Source organism: Gambusia affinis, linkage group LG22 (genome assembly GCF_019740435.1).
Source record: "Gambusia affinis linkage group LG22, SWU_Gaff_1.0, whole genome shotgun sequence".
NCBI classification, from domain to species: Eukaryota; Metazoa; Chordata; class Actinopteri; order Cyprinodontiformes; family Poeciliidae; genus Gambusia; species Gambusia affinis.
Genome location: NC_057889.1, coordinates 6,066,930 through 6,087,518, shown reverse-complemented (window position 1 = coordinate 6,087,518; position 20,589 = coordinate 6,066,930). Strand labels below are relative to the sequence as shown.

General features: G+C 35.2%; 1 protein-coding gene across 4 annotated transcripts in view; it reads right to left on the bottom strand.

The window, feature by feature from the left end:
* The window catches only part of rgs6 (regulator of G protein signaling 6), a 77,771-nt gene that overhangs the window by 4,221 nt on the left and 52,961 nt on the right, over positions 1–20,589 (bottom strand). For all 4 annotated transcript variants that reach the window (XM_044105776.1, XM_044105772.1, XM_044105774.1 and 1 more), the window contains 13 exons: positions 17,687–17,783; positions 14,347–14,397; positions 13,546–13,652; positions 11,223–11,274; positions 8,878–8,942; positions 8,685–8,761; positions 7,850–7,931; positions 7,678–7,752; positions 7,200–7,301; positions 6,973–7,034; positions 5,971–6,081; positions 4,978–5,103; positions 471–657 (listed from right to left, as the gene is read on the bottom strand). In XM_044105776.1, the coding sequence (XP_043961711.1) occupies positions 471–657; positions 4,978–5,103; positions 5,971–6,081; positions 6,973–7,034; positions 7,200–7,301; positions 7,678–7,752; positions 7,850–7,931; positions 8,685–8,761; positions 8,878–8,942; positions 11,223–11,274; positions 13,546–13,652; positions 14,347–14,397; positions 17,687–17,783 (1,194 nt within the window). The remainder of the gene's footprint in view (positions 1–470; positions 658–4,977; positions 5,104–5,970; positions 6,082–6,972; positions 7,035–7,199; positions 7,302–7,677; positions 7,753–7,849; positions 7,932–8,684; positions 8,762–8,877; positions 8,943–11,222; positions 11,275–13,545; positions 13,653–14,346; positions 14,398–17,686; positions 17,784–20,589) is intronic.

The window sequence follows — 20,589 nt, the reverse complement described above, 5'->3', positions numbered from 1 at the left end:
TTCTCATTCTTTGGTCCAGTATGCAGAAGAACTTCGTCTCAACTATCAGTGGATCAATTGGCTCAATGAGTTTTTCTGTCCTGTGCAGAGTGCTGCATATGAACATGATTGAAGCTCACTCTAAAAACTTTACATTGAGTAATGCACCTTGTTTACATGATATTATTTGTTTTATTTATCTGGTTAATGTGCCACTTCCAAAAACAGCCTCCTTTGTAGCAAGCAAAATTGCAAATATTAAAAACTAACACTAGGCTTCAGGATGCCAGAAAACATCCTGGTGTATTAGTAGACAATAGGGAATAAAATCCTCGGCGCTTCAATCCAGTTACTGAATTTTTAAGATAACCCAAAAGAGCCTCTTGTTTTTAGTCACAAAGTTTTGAATATAGATCTTATTTAAGTAGTATTCAAATCTCCAGCCTCACATCTGAATCAATGTCAGTGTGTTTTACAAGTTTTCTTCCTACCTGGGCATCCTCATAGCTATATCGTCCAGGGTCCTTCAGGTTCTGGCTGGTGATTTCATAGCTATGTGAGTCCAGGTTGATGGAGCTGGGTGCTCCCTCTGCCAGAAACTCTGCCCAGATGTCCTGCACCCTCTGTGCAACGTCCTGCTGGGGGACCTTCTTCAGACCCTGCACTGCTAGCCAGAACCTGCAACGCAAGTCACAAAAGACGAAGAGGATAATTTAGTCAAGTTTATTTATTTTATTGTTATCTTGAAGCTGCTTTTCACCGATATTGAAGAAAAGTTTGTACTTTTTTAAAATCCAAAGTCAAGACCAAGGGGAATAGAAGATGCTAATAATCAACTACTTGAACTCTTTAATCAAAAGTAAAGTTTTTTTCCTTTAATTAACAATCTGTATTTCTTCCTGAAGTGACTGGTTGCTATAAGTCATAAAAGTCCCATACTTCAAATCTGAACAAATGAAAAGGTAAACCTCACATGTGAACTAAACAAACGTTTCAAGTGATTTATGAGTGTGTCCTTGTTTTTGCCTTTGTGTTCTCCGAGTAGCAAATTGGACATTTCAAGGGCGAGCAACTTAACACTTTGTCTTGCTCTGCATTCGCTTGTTAGTCATTATCAGCCTTTGCCTCTTCACCTGGTAGTTGTTGCGTTGAACTTTATTCATTTAATGCCTTTCTCTAAACCAAAGCTCAGAAAGTCGATTTAAACTCCTGTCAGGCTCTGAATAGTCTTTAATGCGCTTTGTGAGGTTGTCCTCTCTGGAGCACTTTTATATTAAATTTTGAGACCGCTCTACATTGTTTTCATTTAGGCGATTGGTGCTTATTGTGTGTTTTAGGCTTTAGAGCTGTTGCTGCTACCAGACATATTGGTTAGGTGAAAAAAAGAGGAAAAAACAAGTTATATAAAAGCATTTGGTAAGACTATTTGAAGGAGTGTGTATAAGACTGTCATAAGCATGAGCATGACGCTTGTCATGAATATGAAGGAGTTTTTATGAATACTTATGACTGTTGACCTCTTCATGTTGTCATGAAGTGTCATTTGGTAAATAATGACGCTTTTAATGCAAAGTTGACACTTTAAACTTACATTTGATGCAAGTCTTACTTGAACTTTGCATTAAAAGTGTCATTATTTACTAAATAATGCAAAGTTGACACTTTCAATGAACTTTTAATGCAACTTTTTGTGCACCATTGTATTATTTACCAAATGACAACAGTTTATGAACATTTATTGTCATTCATGTTCATGACATGTGTTATGTCCTATTTTTGACAGTCTCATGTCAGTTTTATGCTCACCCCTTTAACAAAAGTGTTACCAAGCATTTAAATGTAATTCTAATAGAATTTCTGTCTTAATTTGTTTTAGGCCTCTTGCTTTTAAATGTGTTTTTGTAATGTCTTTAATTTAGAATATACTTAAAGATGCCTGAAAACAATTTGCAGATCACTGGTCAGCCACTTTGAAGCCAGAGAATTACAAAATGAATTATTTTTATATCAGTAAATGCACCATATAAAAAAGCCTGAGTGATACCAACATAACCCTTTAGTCTGGATGACACTGCAATATGAAGACTCAAATTTAGCTATTAGTATCAATAAGATGTGTAATTCAAATACATCTTATTTATAAAGCACATTTAAAAAAAAATCAGATGTTTTCTCAAAGTGCTGTATAAAGCAAAGACAAACCAAAGAATAAAAAACAAGACATAAAACCAAATCACAGACAATAGAAAACATCAATTTACACTGGGTCAAAAAAAAGCTATTGCAAAAAAAGATGCATTTCATGAGAGACTTATAAACAGGGAGTGAAGATGCCCATCTAATATTCAAAGGCATAAAGTTAAAAAGCCACAACAGAAAAAAAAAAATCAATCTGTTCTCAATTTCCACCTAGTTTTGGGAACAGCTAAAAGCAGCTGGTCAGATGATCTACGGACTTTGAAATTAATTCTGTAATATGAAGGAAGCCAGTGAAATGGGGACGTGACAAGTGAGATCTGCTCATATCTGTGTACCAGTTAAAAGACAGGCAGCAACCGGAAGACGTGAAAGGGATTATTGACAGTCAAGCCATCTTGAAATAAAGGCAAGCATTGCCCCCCCCCCAAAGTCCTGCTGCAATAAAACTGGCTTAATATAAAGCCAGAGGAAGGACAGGAATTTAAGGAAACTATACCGTATTACGCCAAAACATGCCTGTAGTTCATTCAGGCTGCAGGAAAGTGAGAAGGAGATAGATTTTTAGGAGATAAGCAGAAGGTTGGAACAAAGGTTAGTTCCTCTGTGTTGTCAGTTTGAGTTTTCAACCTCTGTCTATATTGAAACATGCTAGATTCTGAAACACTGGCAGCCTTTTAGACAAATCAGTGTTAAGGTAAGGATCTGTATTCTTTTTTTAAGACATGGAAATTTCTGTTTTTTCTACTGTACAATGTCAAACATAGCTCAAAATGTGAACTTTCCAAGGATTTTGTCTTTATTTTAAAATATGAATACACTACTATTTCTCATGCTCCTCAAGGTCACTTCAACACCTATTAAAAATAATGAAGGACTGTTCGCAACAGTAAGGTTAGAAAAAAGGTTTTCAATTCAGTTTTTAAATCTATGTTATAGTTCAGAAAGAAAAATCCAAGTTTGCCCAAGTCTATATGGGCAGTTCAGAACTTTATTAAAAAGCAATTTAAAATCAGCCGCAGATTCTGGCTACTGCATCTTTTATGATACTCCTACAAGTTATCTTTAATTAAAATGTTTTGGATAACGTTTTGCAAATCTTCACTTACCTCAAGCTAAAAGCAATTGTATAACAGTAAATTGTACATCACAAGAGAACACTATATTTTCATTAGCTTGATTAAAAAACAAACAAAACAAAAAAAAAACTAAGTATGCTCCTTTAGACTAATCAGTTAAAGATATTTAAACATGAGAACAAATGTGTTTTGAACATATATTTTCAAAAAAATCCACAAACTTCCAACAATTAAGACCGTTAATCAACTGCTATATCTCAAAGCCACAGGATGACTACCTCTAATATAATTTTTTTTCTCTCTATTGATCTGTGGGCTGCCTTAGCAATATAGAGAGAAATACCTCTGGGGTCTACTTTTCTGATTCACTCTCAGCTTCTCTAGAAATGCTCCAAAAGCTCCCTCATAAAACCAAACACAATTAAGGGTTTAGAGACTGGAGTCTGAATTCTTGTGGGACAGCTGATGGTTGAACAGGTCTATATCGCTCCTCTCCATCTTGCTGTGTGTGCATTTCTGTGTTTTATCAGGCTCAGAGGCTTCAACATCCTCCACTGGAGTAGTTCATCTCTACCACTCCTTCCCTCCAACTAACAGTAAAAAATACAAACATTTATTGCTGCTGTGAGCATGAAAGGCGAAACATTAAGTTGTGTGTAAATCTTTATTTCTAAATGAGGGATGAATTTAATATTTTCTTTGAAAATCAATAAACAGCTACTCTAAAATTAACACATTCATTAACGTGGAAGTGAAGAAACACTTGCAATGAAAAAAAAAAACCCACCACCACCACAATCTTAATACCATACCAATGTACAAAAACAGTATGAATAAATGAACTCTACTTCAGTGCTCCCACTGTCCTTCAGCAGGCAAGCAGCAAGGAGCTGCTCTTCAGATGACTAGGTAAGCACCATCAAGGCTGAGATGTTCTCCAAAAACTGAATTCTTGGCACTCCAAAGTATTTAGAGAGGAGAACATTAGCAGAGACAGTGGTCTCTGCCAATTTTATTTTTAAATACAGAAGAATGCAACAAGGATTATTCACAATTGGGAACTCAAGACAATTATCCATTGTACCAAGAGTGTGTTCACACCAAGGTCAGACATAACGATATTATGAGAACATTTTAACAAATGGCACAACCATTGATCATCTAAACCAAACAGTATGTCAACTTCTACTGCAAACTCAGTCAACTTACAGTGACTAAATTCATCATAGAAAACTATAAATGTAATCAAATCAAACTCCCTCTCTCATACCTGAAGCCTGACAAAATTTCATCTTTCAAGACAATGATCCAATCAAAGCAAAAGCAGAATATCATCAACATAGTGTCTGAGAAACAGCATAGTGCATTAATGGTTCCCCAAAGACTTCAATCACTGCCTTGATTTGCAAATTATTAATATTTAATCATGATAAAGCTCAACTAAATTACATTTGTAAATAAAGCTGGGCCACAAATTCCTTACCAACAGCAGGAAATTATATTTACTTACAGGAAAAAGAAATGGTTGTACATAAGAGTAAATGGAAATATTAAATCAATGGGTGTAGATTTGAAATGATATGTTTCTTTTGCACATTTAGGTTCGTGTTTTTCAACAACTTGTAATGCTTACATAGAAAAAGGACGACAACGTTCTGAAAGACTCTAGTTGTAAAACTGATTAGCACATGTCCATTCATCCTGAGTTTCTGTTTCGACTCACCTCAGGTTTTCTGAGCTAAACTCTGACTCTAGGAACTTGAGGAACAGATCCTGTCCTGCTGGATCCTTCAGAGCCTCCTCCAGGGAGAAACCCCACTTTTTTACCCTCTGCTGACTCGGTTCTTTGCTAGGAGAGACGAGAGAGGGTGGAGAGAAAATTAAAATAGTTTAAAGACTTTACCCATCTTTAAAAAAAAAAAAAGATTAATAATAAAGTGGGGTACAGAAGGAGACGATATCTGAAAGAAAAGATTGAGTGTTGGGTATTCTGTTAAACACCAGAAAGAAATCCATGTTAAAAAATGCATGTTTGTATTGTGACAAAGGTTTAGTGTTGATGGAATATTAGTGACTACAAAGCTGCACATAACAATGTTCATCAGGAATCACTTTGCTTAGGTTTCTACATAAAACACATTCTTCTGTGCCGAATTTTAATCGATTCGGATGAATTATTAAGATGCATTAGGCTTCGTGATTATGTGTCTGCTCTAATTAATTCCTTCATTATTCAGTGAGGCCAGAAGTTCAGAGCACAGTTCAACTTGTTGAAAGTAATGTTCACCTGCTACATTCCCTGTGTCACTCATTAATAATTCAGCAAATTATCAGTAGCATCACATGGCTATGTGAATTTCCGAAACAGAAAGCAACGTCTTTGATAAATCGAACTGAAGAAAGGATGAAGCAACAATTAAACAATTTAAACAAGAGAATCTGGATTGAAAACGGGTTGTTAAAAAATTACCTGTTGCAACAGTCATTGGCTAAATTCAGTTGTCTTTAATATCTTTGGAGACATAGAAGCAATTGAGTGCATTTTGTTTCATTAGTTTATCTACGGCTATTCTTGGTACAATAAGTACGGTATTGTGCTATTCATGGCTGCACATACCTTGCATTTCTATACAGAACAAACTCTGTTCTCTAATTGCTTGTTTATTCCTATTCTGCTCTAGATACACACATCTAGTATATAAATTACTATTTGTACCTCGTCTCCAGGTCCCAGAGAGTTGGGTCATCACTGGTCCAAGGATTAGATGGTTCTGGTGTGGTTACAAATGGGTCATACTCCATGAACTGCTCTGTGTAGATTATCAGACTGGTATACAAAAACACACATGGATTAACACAAAAAGATGAGATAATAAAACACTGATACAGTTACTAAACTCTGGCACAAGTTGTGGTTCTGCAGGAACAAAAGTCTTCAATTGTCTCACTCCTACTGTGTTATGTTGTGTCATATTTGGTAAGACACTAAAATCAAATTTTGAACTCCTTCTTTAAAAAGTCTTTATGTACATTTGTCAAACGTGGATGTTAATATTTGAATGAATCATGGTTAAAAGATGAAGCCAGGTCACTTTTTTAATGCAGACGTAAAACAAACACAGTAGAGTCATTTGAAGAAAAATTTAAATAATGAGAAAATGTATAAGAATCTGTGACAGCACTCCTCTGTTATCAACTATTAATGAAAAAATAACTTCACAAAGTAATAATGACTTCAGAATAACTGATGATGTCACTGTAACCAACCCATTCTTCATATTAGAATAATTTTCTCTAAAATCAAGGCAGGCAGTATTAAAAAAAATATTTAGCTTTCAAAACTGAATTCTGAATGAACAAATTAATTGTGGAAGCAGAAGTAGCACCATTAGAGATGTAGTAGCGGTCTCTAATTTTTATCCCACAAGTGTTATAAACACTTCTAAGGGTTTATTTTCTCCATCATTTTATTGCACATAACTGAAGTCACCAAAGCCTGAGCTGGAGCATCATTTTAAATAATCTCTATTGTAACAGAAGAAAATAGCACATGCTCAATGAATACAAATATTCATTGAGAAAAAACAAAGAACAACTTACTAAAACTGGCTCCCTACTGAGAAAAGCTGGAGTCGCTTTGAAACTGCAGCCTGCAAAAACCTGGCTTAGCTCTTTAATATCTGTTTTCATTTTATCTGTGAGGTGAACATTTCTTTACCTTTCAGCAACTTTAGACATTTTCAAACAGTGACGATCTAGCTGGGTGTTCAGAAATAAGATCTGTAAAGAGAAAATCATGTTTATGTATTTGTATGATAAATAAATAAGATGTTTCTGATTTTGTTGGCAGGACCCGTCTCTGGTTTGTGTTACTATTTCGTGAAACACAACAGTTATTGTAATAAAAAAGCCATGCAGGATAAAGGTGTATACATTATGTCTTACCTCTTTTTCTACATCATCTTTCGTCCCTTTCCGGCAGTGGTGTAACGAAGTGTGTATGGGACTCTGTGACTGTCTTCCCTCCTCCACCACACCGTACACTGACTGGATCATATAAAAAAAAAAAGGCAGGTTATTTGATTAAATGTGCTCTCGCATTGCTAATGGGGGTTTCTTTACATAAATGTCGCCTTGGGTTAGCACCACCTTTGTTGCATTTTCCTTGAGAATTTAAAGACGGAAGCAATTTTGCTAAAAAACAGAAAGAACGTCAAAAATCAACTCATACACCGTCTGATTTGAGTTCAGTTTGAATTGCACCACCAAACAGCCTTGGTTTCTGGAAAAAAATATCAGAATACAGCAAATGATTTTTGGTCACAGGGTGTGCCTCCTCAACATAGAGAGGCACATGCAAAAAACTACAATTTAACAAGAATTTATCAGAAGTATTTGTTTGTAAAGACTTTTTACTTCATACCTTCTTAACTCGATGAGGATTCTTCATGCGTCTGCATTTCCTTATGTCCATTTCTGTGGTGTTAACACATCCAGGCTGAAGGAAAATGAACATAAAATATTTTTTTCTGTCAATACGGGTAGTACATGCAACAGTCTGCAAATAATGGATAAGTTGGTCAAAAAAGATTCACCACTGGTCTGTGGACGTCCCAGAAGGCTCTCTCCTGGCTGTCAAGGATCTTCCTCTCAGTTTTATCCTTTTTTCTGTCGATCCTGCAAGTGAGACGAGAAACAGTGGGAAACAAAACTTGCATCTTATCCTCATTCCATCAAAGATTCAAGTCAGGACTCAAGGATACGGAAGAGGAATAGTGGTGAGAATAAGAATTATTTTAAATCGTTTTAGTTTTTAAAAATGAACATTTTGTAGGTAAAGAATCTGCATTATTGTATTGTTTCGTGTACAATTACTGAAGTAAACAACACAAGTTTTTAGAAAGATCACTTTTCTTTTTCACATAATATAGTTATGAATGCTCACTGTGTGCCTAAATCTAAACATTTGCAATCAAGAGATGCAAATATAGGTTGAACAAATAAGTGGTGTGATGCTCTAACTTCTTTAAATCCATAGAAATCCTTTTGTAAAGTTATTATCATTGCCTTATTGGTGTGTGGAATATTTCCAGTGCTTGTTTAAAAATTGTTTCTTAGTTATATTTGAAGAGAATACAGCTCATAATTATTTGATAAAATCTGTCAAATTGTCCGACCTTTGAGACAACTTGGGAAAATATCTGTTTTTTACCTTCATGCTAAATGGGGAAGGCGATTTTTGTTCAAAAATGTATTTCCTATTGTGTTTTTTGTCATTACGGATAAATTGTGAAGGTCCATTCAGAATGGATGTTGCTGTGAAAATACTTAATTTCTTCTTGCTCCTAATGTCTATTTGTTTGTTACTATTGTAAAAAACTGAAGTTCATGCATGTTATATTCATGTGCTGACTTTGTGACAAAACTTACTTGACCTGCGCCTCAGCCTGCATGTAGATAAACTCCCACTTTCTTGCAAATGCCCTCTGTAGTCTGGCTAAGTTCTCCTGTTGGGAATAAATAATTAAACCAAGATTCAAACTCTATGAGGGGTAAAGCCCACCTGCCTAAAGGTTGCTGTAGACAAAATAGTTGTAACTTAAAAGAGCATGTCTGCACTTACTGCCTCATAATCTGCCAGTTCCAGCCTCGTCTTATTCTGCATGGTCCGCTTGCACAGGTAGATAGCTGAGAAAAGAGGGTTTAAAATCAGGAATTTATCAGTAGAACATACCCATAATCCTTCAGCTCATGTGTGTCCTATTATCAGTGTAGACTTATGACTCATGAGCACCTTTTCTCACAAGTAGATGTGCAGAGAATTATCAGTGTGAAGGTGTTTGACTGTTTAAGATTATTAGATTATGAAGATACTCTAAAAGCTTAAACCCTCATCCAAAGCCATGAACCATGTGACATGGTGCAGGAGGTGGAACCGGGATTGATTATGTCTCCTCTTTAAAACACAGAAGTGCTGGCCACGTCTCAATGTTTTTCAGTAAGCATTTCATTGTATTTACACTCAGATTCCCTATTAAATAATTTCTAGGTATGTATATTAAAACAAATTAAGTAGGAAAACTTTTATTCTGTCTGTATTATATAGACAGTTTTACCAATACTAAGAAATTGGTAGATATTGGTACTATGACAACACAATAAAATACATCTTCAACTACCATTAAACAAACAATGTTGACAATGTTTTACTTTATTAAAAGCTCTGTTTCCATTTCATATTTTAACATGTAGCTATGGTAAAATTGACCAAGAGGGTTGCACTAAACATCCCTTCCAGCAGCAGCAGACTAGACCTTAGTTACTTCTTCTATTTGCAAACATTTAGCCTGAAGCAAAGAGTTAACTGAGCAAACAAGAGAAACACGAGCAGATTTATTGATGTTTCTGTAAAATTACAAACATTTAGTGACATAAGAAATGCTATTAACACATTTAACTTTTCCATTAGCCAACTTTTCTGCCATTCTTCACCACCATGCTGGTATGTTCAGCATAGCAGGTTTAGCATTAAACCTGAAATGTTTAATAAAATTACATGAATCTTCAACAGGCAAACCAGAGCTATTGTCAGTACAACTGAAACAACTACAGTTATTTTGGTTGCATATCTTAAAAAGTTAAGTCTTCAGTAATTTAAGCGATTAAAGCAGTTTTAAAAAACTGTTTAAAAACTAATTTTGAGAAAGCCTCAATAGAAATAAAACATAAGGAACAATTGAAATCTGACTGATAATTAACCTGGACAAATTCATTGCAGACTATCTCTAAATGGAGTCTTGATGCTCTACATGCAACCTTAATACATGTTGAATGGGGTTGGATCTTTATTTTGCACATCCCAGTTGTGATTATCTGGGATGCATGTAGTTTCTAATTTGATAAGTCTTAATTAGCCTTTAACAAACACATTCAATCTTTAAAAGGAAAATGTAATTTAAGGATCATGAAGCAACTGCAGAAGCAGCCAGATGCTCAAGTTACAACATCACAAAACAAATTAAAAAAAAAAAGAAATCTTTTTGTAAAAATGAAACGTTTTAAAACTGTGCCATGATATATGTTTGTTAAAGTTTATCAACACTTAAATTAGCCACAATTTAGAAAGACAAACACAGATTTGTACATATGAAGTACTACTTTGCACTGCTCCATCACATACAAAAGCTAATGCAGTATATTAAAGTTATGGTTATTAAGTGGCAAAATGCTACGAATATTTTTTAGCACAACTATGTAGAGTCTATGTAAGAGGAATGTGTGGAAGCGAGGATTGTTTAGTAGCCAGAAGTAGTTCTGCTCTAACTGCTGATCATAGAGAAATGATGGCATCCTGTGAGAATCAAACTCATTCCATCTGAAGCTTAAAGCCTAATGAAGCTATGTGTTTGCATACTAATCAGGACAAACTGCATCAGGAATATCAGCATTAAATTCCCAATTTAAATAAGTATTTTATTAAAATAAAACCCTAATTGATAATGTCTTCTGTCTCTAACATTTCTTTCAAATATGTCAGTGTAAATTTACAAAGTGGTGAAGCAACACTTAAAAGTAAAGTATCTTGGGATTGTCTTCTTTGGTCATTTCTTTCAGGCTTATGATGAGTAAAGGTATTCATTTTGTTTCAATGTTAAAATACCTGTTTAAATTACAGATAATGCACAACATATCAAATTAAAACTGAATTATGGTTTGAGATAATCTCATGTAGTGTGCAGGAATCAGATCTTATTTATTCAAAGCAGTGAATCTGAAGCAATGAGGCATCCAACTGAAGTAAAATTTAAATATTTGAAGAACGTTTTAGTTATTTAATGTAACCAGTCCTTTCTCTAGCAATATAGCCTTTTTGTCACACCTGTAAAAAGGTTATGTAAAAAAAATAGCATTACAAGTTTGCACAAAAAAATTAAATTGAAATTCATTACAATTTAAAGGAGTTCTTACCATAATCTGTGTTCTCAGGCTCCCAACAGTTGGATGGCCAGAAATACGGCGCCTAAAACAAAACAATAAAAGAAAATTAGTTATTCTACTTTGATCCAGACATTGAGACAATCCAAAAATATTTGGAAAACCAGAGAAGACAATCACCTTTATTTATTTATTTATCTTTTTTTTTCTACTGTGACACATTACAATAATCAGATATATAAGATAGAACAAAATAAATTACATCTGGGCCAATATGGTGTAAAGAATAACGGGTTGAACTGACTTAAGTAGGTGCATGTACTACCATGTGTTCTTTTAAAAAATCCTGATGAATAACATTGACATTTTTGTGTAAAAGGTTTGTGAATCTCTTTTCAGGGTGAGACTGAGAGTCTTGTCTCTTGATTTCTTTAGTATGTGGTTCTTTGTCTTGTGGCTTGTTTGCTTCACTTGAATCCGTATTGATGTCGTTTATTAATGTTTTTGGCCCCTTCCAACACTGGCTGCTTCTGCACTTCACTTTGAAAGACAAGAATGAAGGTCAAAGCACCGCAGTGCATTGCTGTCTGCTTTAATTAAACTGCTGCTCCTGTTCTCAACAGAGCTCTACAGGAACAAAGAACATGCTACACAGGGATAACTCTGATCTTACCTCATGCAGGTTTATAATTGAGGACATACACAAGTTATTTCCTTTTTGTGCCATAAAATTCAAGAAAAGAAAACGGGATTTGTGATTTCATTGCCTCTGCCATCTGTGATGGACGCATCAAATTCCATCAAAAAAGTGTAACTTCAGATGGAAATTATTCTGCGATTAATTTGAAAACAAAAAAAAACCTCAGAAGCCAAGGGTGCAACTTTTTGTTGCAAGTTGGTGGGGACAGAGGAGAGGGGGGAGTGGGGGGTTTGGGTGCTGATGCACACACAGTCACTGGAAAGCCTTTTCTTTTCTAGTGCTAAGAATAAAGCCAAAACTTACATGTGAATGCCAGACAGTCTTATTCAATAACTTATGATATCATGCGTCTTTAATATAGCAAATAATAAAGACGCAAAACCTTTTTTGGGCCTGGTTGGAGCAGTTGGTGATTAGAGTTATTACTGGATTTTATAAAACGAGTCTTAAAGCTGAGATTCTGATGTTTGGATATGTAAAATATATATTCTCTCTGCTAATAAATCTATAGTTTGGTTTTTGTCAGTTCTAGAAACAAGAGAGAACAATGCGAATGTCTCTTTATAGTGGCCCATAATTTAATTTTACTTAATAGGATCCATAATTTAAAATTCAATAAACTTTGGTTTCTGTGCTTTATGAAATATTTCATACTTTTTGATGATTGCTCTGAATATCACCATGTTCTATGGTGATGCAATTTGTCCAGTGGAAAAATGTAGAAAAACAGGTGTTTATATTATTATTTTTTTCTCATTCTGTCAGCTTAACGTCACACACAGACTCGTTGCCATGCCAAACAATAAACAACAGCCAGAATTCTGAGATTAAAGTCAGAATTCTTTATACTTTTTTTTCGGTGGCCCTAATCCTCTTCCGTAGCTTACTTTTCTAAGTGACAAAAAAATAAGCTGTCGCCATCATATTTCTTATGATTTATGCAGTGCAATTCTATTACTGACGATTAGACAGACATCTTCTGCCGATCATAGAAAACCACTGCGCATGTCTCACAGCGAGTGAAAGGTGAGGAGAGTGTGGAAGTAACAGAAACACGTAATTGGTAAGTCAAGTTATTGCTTGGATTTTAATCGGTGCGTTTTGCATTCAGTGAAAACAAACATGTTAACAAATAAACTGGATAGTATGCTATAAGTTTAGTGATATGCAGCTGCGGTCTTGAAATAAAATCCCGAGTCCTCAGCGCCCGAGACCAAATGAGGTCGAGTCTGATACGAGAGAGACCATCAAAAACTAGTCCACAGTGAGGTATAAAAACTTTGCATCATTTTAGAGAATTTCTGCATATTTTAAATTCAAAGAAAAAAACACGACTGCATTGTATCAAATTGTTGCAAAACTAATATTTTAATACCTTTGGTGTAATATTTTGTAAATTCTTGCTGTGAAATTGCAATAAAATGAATAAGGAATTATTAAATTCTAAGGCTTTCTTGAATGTTCAAAATTTAATATGCGAGTACATCTACACAACATCAGATGTAAAACAATATGTTTCCCCTCTTTAATATGCCTTTGTTCTCCTGGTCCTCTTATCTTGTTACGTTTTCTTTGAACAATGACCTTATTGTTAAGGTTATGCACATTTCCTTCTTGCTCTCATATTTTCTTTGCATAATTGATCTTCCTTCTCACCTGGAAGCGGTATAAAGTTCCATCATCTTTGAGGCACAGGACGTGATCAGAGATGGGAAAAAAGTATCCCTGAGCTGCAATCAGACTCCCGATGTGCATGGCCTCAGCTGAAAAAAAAAAAAGAAAAAAAAAGTGTACTAATCAAACTGTTCCTTTGGATCTGAGGCAAAATCTACAAAGGTGGTGATCTCTTAGTGAACACAAAGTTAAAGTACAAAAATCTGAACAGTCATTAACAGCTATAGCTTAAAGAAAGAGTCAGATTCCAGGCATCTACAAAGGACTTATTTTAGCTTTCTGCTCTGGGATGTGCTGGTTGAAACACTGATTTATTAAACAAAGCTATGGTCAATTAAACAAAAATCATCATCATTACTTTCCTGGATCAGGGCATTATTACTAAATAATGTTAAACTCTTAACCTCAGGGTTTGTATGCATTTTAATGATAACATTTCTCAATTTGCTGTTCATTTTCCCTGTTCTTTCAAGCAATTCTTGAAGCACAAAAAATAGATGAATTATGAATAGGTTACTACAGAGGACACAATTTAAGATAGAATAGGGAATAAAGTGAGAAATACAAATATTTGCTATAATTTGTCCTTTTACAAAATTACCCAAACTTGGAAAATAATATTCCTATCTAAAACTCCATAATCTAAAGACAAAACTATTTGTGTAATCTGAGCTACAAAAATATTCTACAAACATTTAAAAGTCTATGAATGTTTTATTCATTTTAGACATTTTAAATTTGAAGTATTTGAGTATTAACACAGATATGATTTCGTGAGCATACCTGGATCCTCTATGGACAAATTCTTCATCAGCCATTGTACTATATCTGCACCTGCATAAGAAAATTAAACCATGTGATTTGCATAATTAAAAATAATTTTAAAGAATTTTTCTACAAGGCAGAGGAAAATTCAAAAAGGAGCTTAATATTGAACAAATTTGACTTTGGCTACTCTGGGGAGTTTTGTAATATCCCTAAACCAATTTCAGAATTAGAAAAAGGGAGAAAAATATAAAAAGATGAATGATGCTGTTAGCATATTAAGAATAGCAGAAATAATCCCTTAAAATTTCATGCATAGAAGATGAATATGTTGTAATGTGCAAACCTCACCTAGACAAACCTAAAGACTAAAAAGCCTTTTTGTTTCTTCCGGAGAGAATTATCTCCTTTTTGCTTCCCTGCTGCTCTCCTGAATGAGATGCCGTTTAATTCCCCATCATTCATTAGTTTCCCAGGCTAAGGCACACATATACAAACGTTTCAGCTTCTTCTCTACACATTCATCCAATGCTGTGGTAATTGTGTTTATTGACACACTCAGCTCATGGCATATTGGGTAATACATCTTGCATTGAGACAATGACACAGAAAACAGAGAAGCTTCTCTTTGTTTCCGTTGTTTGTTTAAGATGCTTCATAGCCTCCCACAATGCATCATTCCTGCGATTTCCAAACACATCCTACTGACAAGGTGGCCGATATACATCCCTATCACAGTTCAACAAGCTTGTGGTGTCTTTTACGTTTGATTTTAAACTGTATTTGCACCTTTTAAACAGCAACACTCTGACAGCACTGAAGCAGATGAAAGTTGATTGCTTTGCTCAAGGGTCCTTTCATAGTAGGAGGACATTACTCATTCCATTCCTGCTCTTACGGTTTCTTTCTCAAACACTTAATTACATGTTGTCCTCCCACCTTCTCTTCAGCTATGCAGATATTTTGCTGTGTAGTAGGTGCACAGCTTTCACATAATCAGAATGAAATGTAACTAAAGTGAAATGGTGTGACTCATCTAGACAGCTGCTTCTTTTTTTATTGTTGAGATGATCATTTTTAGTTTCTTTAGTTGAACCCACTCTTATTCTCTTCCTATTCTATTTAGTTTACTGACTTAATCCCTTTATAGTCATCATGGCATGTCCAATTTGCTACCATGTAAAGTATCTAGACACATAATGCCATTTCCCTAAACTGCCAGAAACGGCATAGAAACAGGTTTTAGTTTATGTCACCTTAGCTTTACATTCGATTTGCTGTGTTGTTGCAGGTCATATTTTGGCAAATTTTCTCTAGAAATTTCAGTTAAATAAAGAAATATGTAATCTATTCCAAATGGAAATGAAATGTTGCAATCCTGATTATCTAAGTATCTTTAAAGAGTCGTTCTAGATGGCGTGAGCAGGAAGGAGTTCGGGTAGCAGTCAGTGTTGCTACAAACCTGAGCAGGCTTCTGAACAAAGACTGTAGCTGTATAACGCTTTCTTGACTGTCATGAGAAGTTAATACCTCAACTTCAGGATAGCAGACATAAGACCAGTTGTTGGGAAGCAGTGCTCTATATCCTCTTTTGGCTGTATGGTTAGAAACTCAGGTAGAAAGACAAAGTCTGGGGTGTAATCTGTCCCCATTCTCATCAGTGGAAGAGATGGTTTGAACTTCCTTCTTTTCTGTCTGTTCTTTGATTTCGCTCTGCATCCATAAAAGCTCCACTTCAACTCCTTATGGTTTGGGGTTGTAACCATAACTTGTTGCCACAGTTGCACATACATTACAACTGTCCAAAGGTTAAAAAAAAAAAAGAAAAGAAAAACAAATGTAAGAGTAAAACGCCTTCCAGCTGCTCAGTATTCAAAACCAGAGGGAACACGCAATACCTCAACAAAAAATGTAAATGTTCAAGCAGAACTTGTCACTGAACCCTGCAAGAGACACTTCAGTATTGAGAAGGAGAAAAACATAGCTCTTTGGTTTGTGCAAAACTTTGAAGGACTTTAACTTTGAAGTTAAGAACACACAAACAGCTTAGCAGCACCACAGTTCATGAATAAATAATTTTTTTACATTGACGTTTGCTACAGCCCATCCCTTAAAAAATCTTAAAATCTCAGCACTCATTATGTAATCAGTCTTGTAAATATAAAATCAGGACTGAATATTTGTGGAAAATCCCCAAATCAAAAAGATGCCCTTATTTTTTATCACTTTATACAACAATATGACTTCAAATTGGGTAAATGTTTGTTTCAGCAGCTACTTGCATTTTGATATCTTTATCAAAACCAAACTAATAGATTTGCACATTTCAAAAAAACATAACAGCATAAACTTTTGGCATATTTTGCTTGAAAGTTATCTTAAACATTCAGCTCCAAACTGGAAACCAAACTGGCTTCAGTTTATTTCCCAACTACTCTTCTTTAGCTGCTGTAGTAAAATTTCACATTTGATAGCGCCACCACTTTGGCTCCAAAGATACACAAGATCATATATATGTGTGTAGTGTTCTCATCAAAAGTGTAACAACTCCAACTAAACACCGGGGTAACAATGTGCACAATGTGTTTCTTTCTCAGAATTGAAAATATAAATGTAGCTTGTCAAGTTCTGGGACTTAGTCAAATTTCTCTAGCCGGTCTTTTAAATAATCATCTTCTAGCCATGACTTAATCATTTGCGATATTTTCAATAAAAGTAGTGTGAAATCTCAATTATGTCCAATTAATTCATTAACAACTCAGAAAGCATTTCAGGGAGAAAGAGGAAGGTAACACTGAGTGGCTCCAAAATTTCAGATTTCAGAATTCTTTTATAATTAACATAACACTTATAAACCTTTGCTTAATTTATGTTAGAGTGTGCAAAAACGTATTCCTAGAAGGCATTAATCTTGGCACAGTAGTTTAGCTTACGGTTTCCTTGAGTAGAAGAATTTGGCTCACTGGCAGGTTTACAGGTTTACAGCAGTTGATCTATTCACAGCTGACTTGTGAGTTTTGTTGGAAAAGCCTTATTTGAAAAAAAGAACTGTTTTATGACTTAGAAGTCATTTTGATGGCGACCCACTGAAAAATGTTAAAACATATTCCCTCTGACAAGTTACAGTGGAATACAAAGAGAAAAAGGGGTTTTCTCAAAGCTATTAAGCTTTCCAGAAAAACGCTGAACTAAAGAAGTGAGCATTCCCCAGGTTGTCGTTTTGTCTGTTCACCAGACACTTACTGTCATCCAGTTATGTATCGCTGCAGGTAATGTTTGTACCACGCAGGGCCTGTCAGTCCAACTCTGTCATTTCTGCCACTTTACTGTCAAATACTTTCTTCACTCCATTTCTTACCTGTAACAACACTGGGGATCTTGGTCATGAAGCTTTTGACGGTTCTGATGGGCACGCCTTCGGTCTCGTCCTGGATGAGAGTGATGATGTCTTCAATCTGAGGAGAAAAACACAGAAGAAATTGAGAAGGCGAAACGGCTAAACGTGAACAAACCAAATAGTTAAAAAATAGGATGTTTTAAGTGGTCTACTATTTAATATCAAGTTTGCTTATTGGCCTAATTTCACCAGTTCATCCTCACCATGCTGCATGTAAAAACACACAAACAGAATCTACTTGGGTGCATAAAGTTTTTTATGAAGCGCTGCCAGAATGCTTTTACTAGGACATTAGTCTCCGTGTTGGTTAGCTGTGCTCTAATTAAAAGTCTGACATATACATTATTAACACTGTGGTCATAAGGTGACTGATTGTGAATTTTCAATTTAGTGCACAGGTAATAGTTCATGATGAGTAGACCAGAAGAAAAGCCGAATATAAGGACGGAGATGTGTGTCCTGCTGACTTTCTGTGATTATGCGACCCCATTAAACATCTTCAAGCATAAGATTTTTATTAAATCTGTTATGTTTCATAAGAGCCAACTACTCCATATGGGGATCAGAGCCACAATTAATTTGAACAAGTTATAATATATCATAAGGGAAGAAAAGAACCTGATAAAAATCGTGTGAATCAATGAATGAATTTTAATGTTGTTCTCTTATTTGATGTTAAATGGAGGGAGAGGGAAACGAGGCACCTGTAGAAGGAAAATTTCAGTCATCTTTGTTTGTGGTCGGTTTACTTTTCCCACTGAAAGACCACAGAACACTGTAAAGAGAAATTTTCTTCTGTGACTAAAGATTTCATCAAAGATGGATGATAAACGGTGGGAACTTATCTTAAATGAAAGTGGTTTAGTTCACGGTTCACATTATGCGTTGCCAAATAGACCTAAATAGACCGTCCAAATTTAATTTGACGACTGTATTCTCATTAAAAACAATAGCAAGATAGACTGTCAAAACAATACCGTCTAGAAACACAACTTACTTGGTTTGTGCAGACTTAGATATTGCATGAGGCGGCTAACACAAAGTCCAAAACAAAGACATTTATATTCCTTATGGGACCCTTTTTCATCTCACATCTGCACCATGTCTACCTCTCATATTCCTTTGTTGTTTTAATACCAAGCTCATGAGTTATATATCCTGAGATTTTTCAATAAAAAACAAACACTTCAAATCAAAGGAGGCCCCAACATCTTAGATTTCATTAATGTAAGCATTATTTTTTTTGCCCTCATCTTTGGATTCATTTAGCTCTGTTTAGTACAATGATACCCTTCAGCCTATTTTGGCTTTTGAACCTGATTAACTTCTGAAATCAAAATCGTGTTCCAGCATCTGGAGTGTTCATATACAGAGTAATCTGTAACTCAATTGCCTTTGCTCTGATATACAAGACACTCCTAATTAAATTGGACCTCTCTATTTGGTTACAGAGTACTAGCATTTCATAGCGATAAGCAAATAGAACTATCACATAAACTGTGATCTGCAGCTTAGATACGTGCATTCTTCTGATATAAGATGCATTTCAGATGAACAGTTCATGCTTGTGGCCCTTTAATAAGCACACAGATGTAGAATAAAAAAATTTCCCCACTTTGCACTGAAGTAATGAGATGATACTTTGCTGTACTTTGGTTTTGATTGCAAGGTTGACACCGCCTCTCTGCACAGATGCTTTTTGTCTGCGTCAGAGAGTGGGAAGTGAGAAGATGGTCGCTTTGGAGACAGCTATCGCAAACTAACACACCTCTCAGCAGCTATATTTAAACCCTGAATCAAATGCTGACCTCTGAGGATGAGAAAGGGATCTGTGTTTTTTTTTCCTCCCTCAAGTGCCCTTGATCAAAATAAATTTCATTGGAACAAAAACATGTGCACACTCAGACATGCATACAACCAGCTCTTAATGAGAACACATTCAGATTCACTGGGGTCTCGCCAAATGTGTTGAATAGTTTTTTCTGACAAAACATAAAATTGTTGTAGAATTTTTTAACGTACTACATCAAATCTGCCTTCTGTGCCTGGCAGGTCTATGGGGGAAACCAAGACATCTTTATTCTCAGTGATACTTTCCAAATTTGTCCCCCAAGCCAAAACAGATCTTTTTATTCTCCTCCCAGAGTTTTAGATCCACTCTGGGGTCTTCTTCCTTTGGGAAATTGCTGAAAAATCTTCACCAAAAAAAAAAGGTGCTCAGGAGATATAAAGGTACAAAAACCATCACAACAACCAATTCTGGTATGAAAGAGCAGCATCTCTACTCCAAATTCCCTTGGAAGGTGGAAGATCTCAGCAGTTTTTTTAACTCCAGTCACCGTGTGGAGAAAGTTCTCTTCACTCACCTGTATCTTTGCTAGCTCTTTAACAGGTTATATAAGCTAGCAACGTACCTGGTTTTAAAAATTGTTGACTTATGTGTATTATAACAGGTTGAGTCAATATGATCATGGTTGTATTTGTATTTTTTCTGTTTTATGATATTTTTCTGTTTTCAGCTTGAGATTCTTCTGTATGATATTTTGTTGTATGATGTTTTAATGTTTTCTGAACATGTGATTGAAAATGAGAACGACAGTTTCAAGGATTTCTCAAATATGCATGAGCCAAAGAAAAATGCGTTTGATGGGTGAACAACATTATATATAATGCTCAGAAATAAAAGGGAAAAAACCCAGGTTATTGGATAGTTAAGTGTTTTACACCAAGTTTACCGATACTTTACCATGATTGATTGGAAAGGGCTTGAAGTTATAATTACACTTCAATCAAGGTTTCTTAGCCTGCTACATACATTTCTCAGGATTAAAAAAGGGGGTAATTTGCAGAAGAAAAGCTCAAAA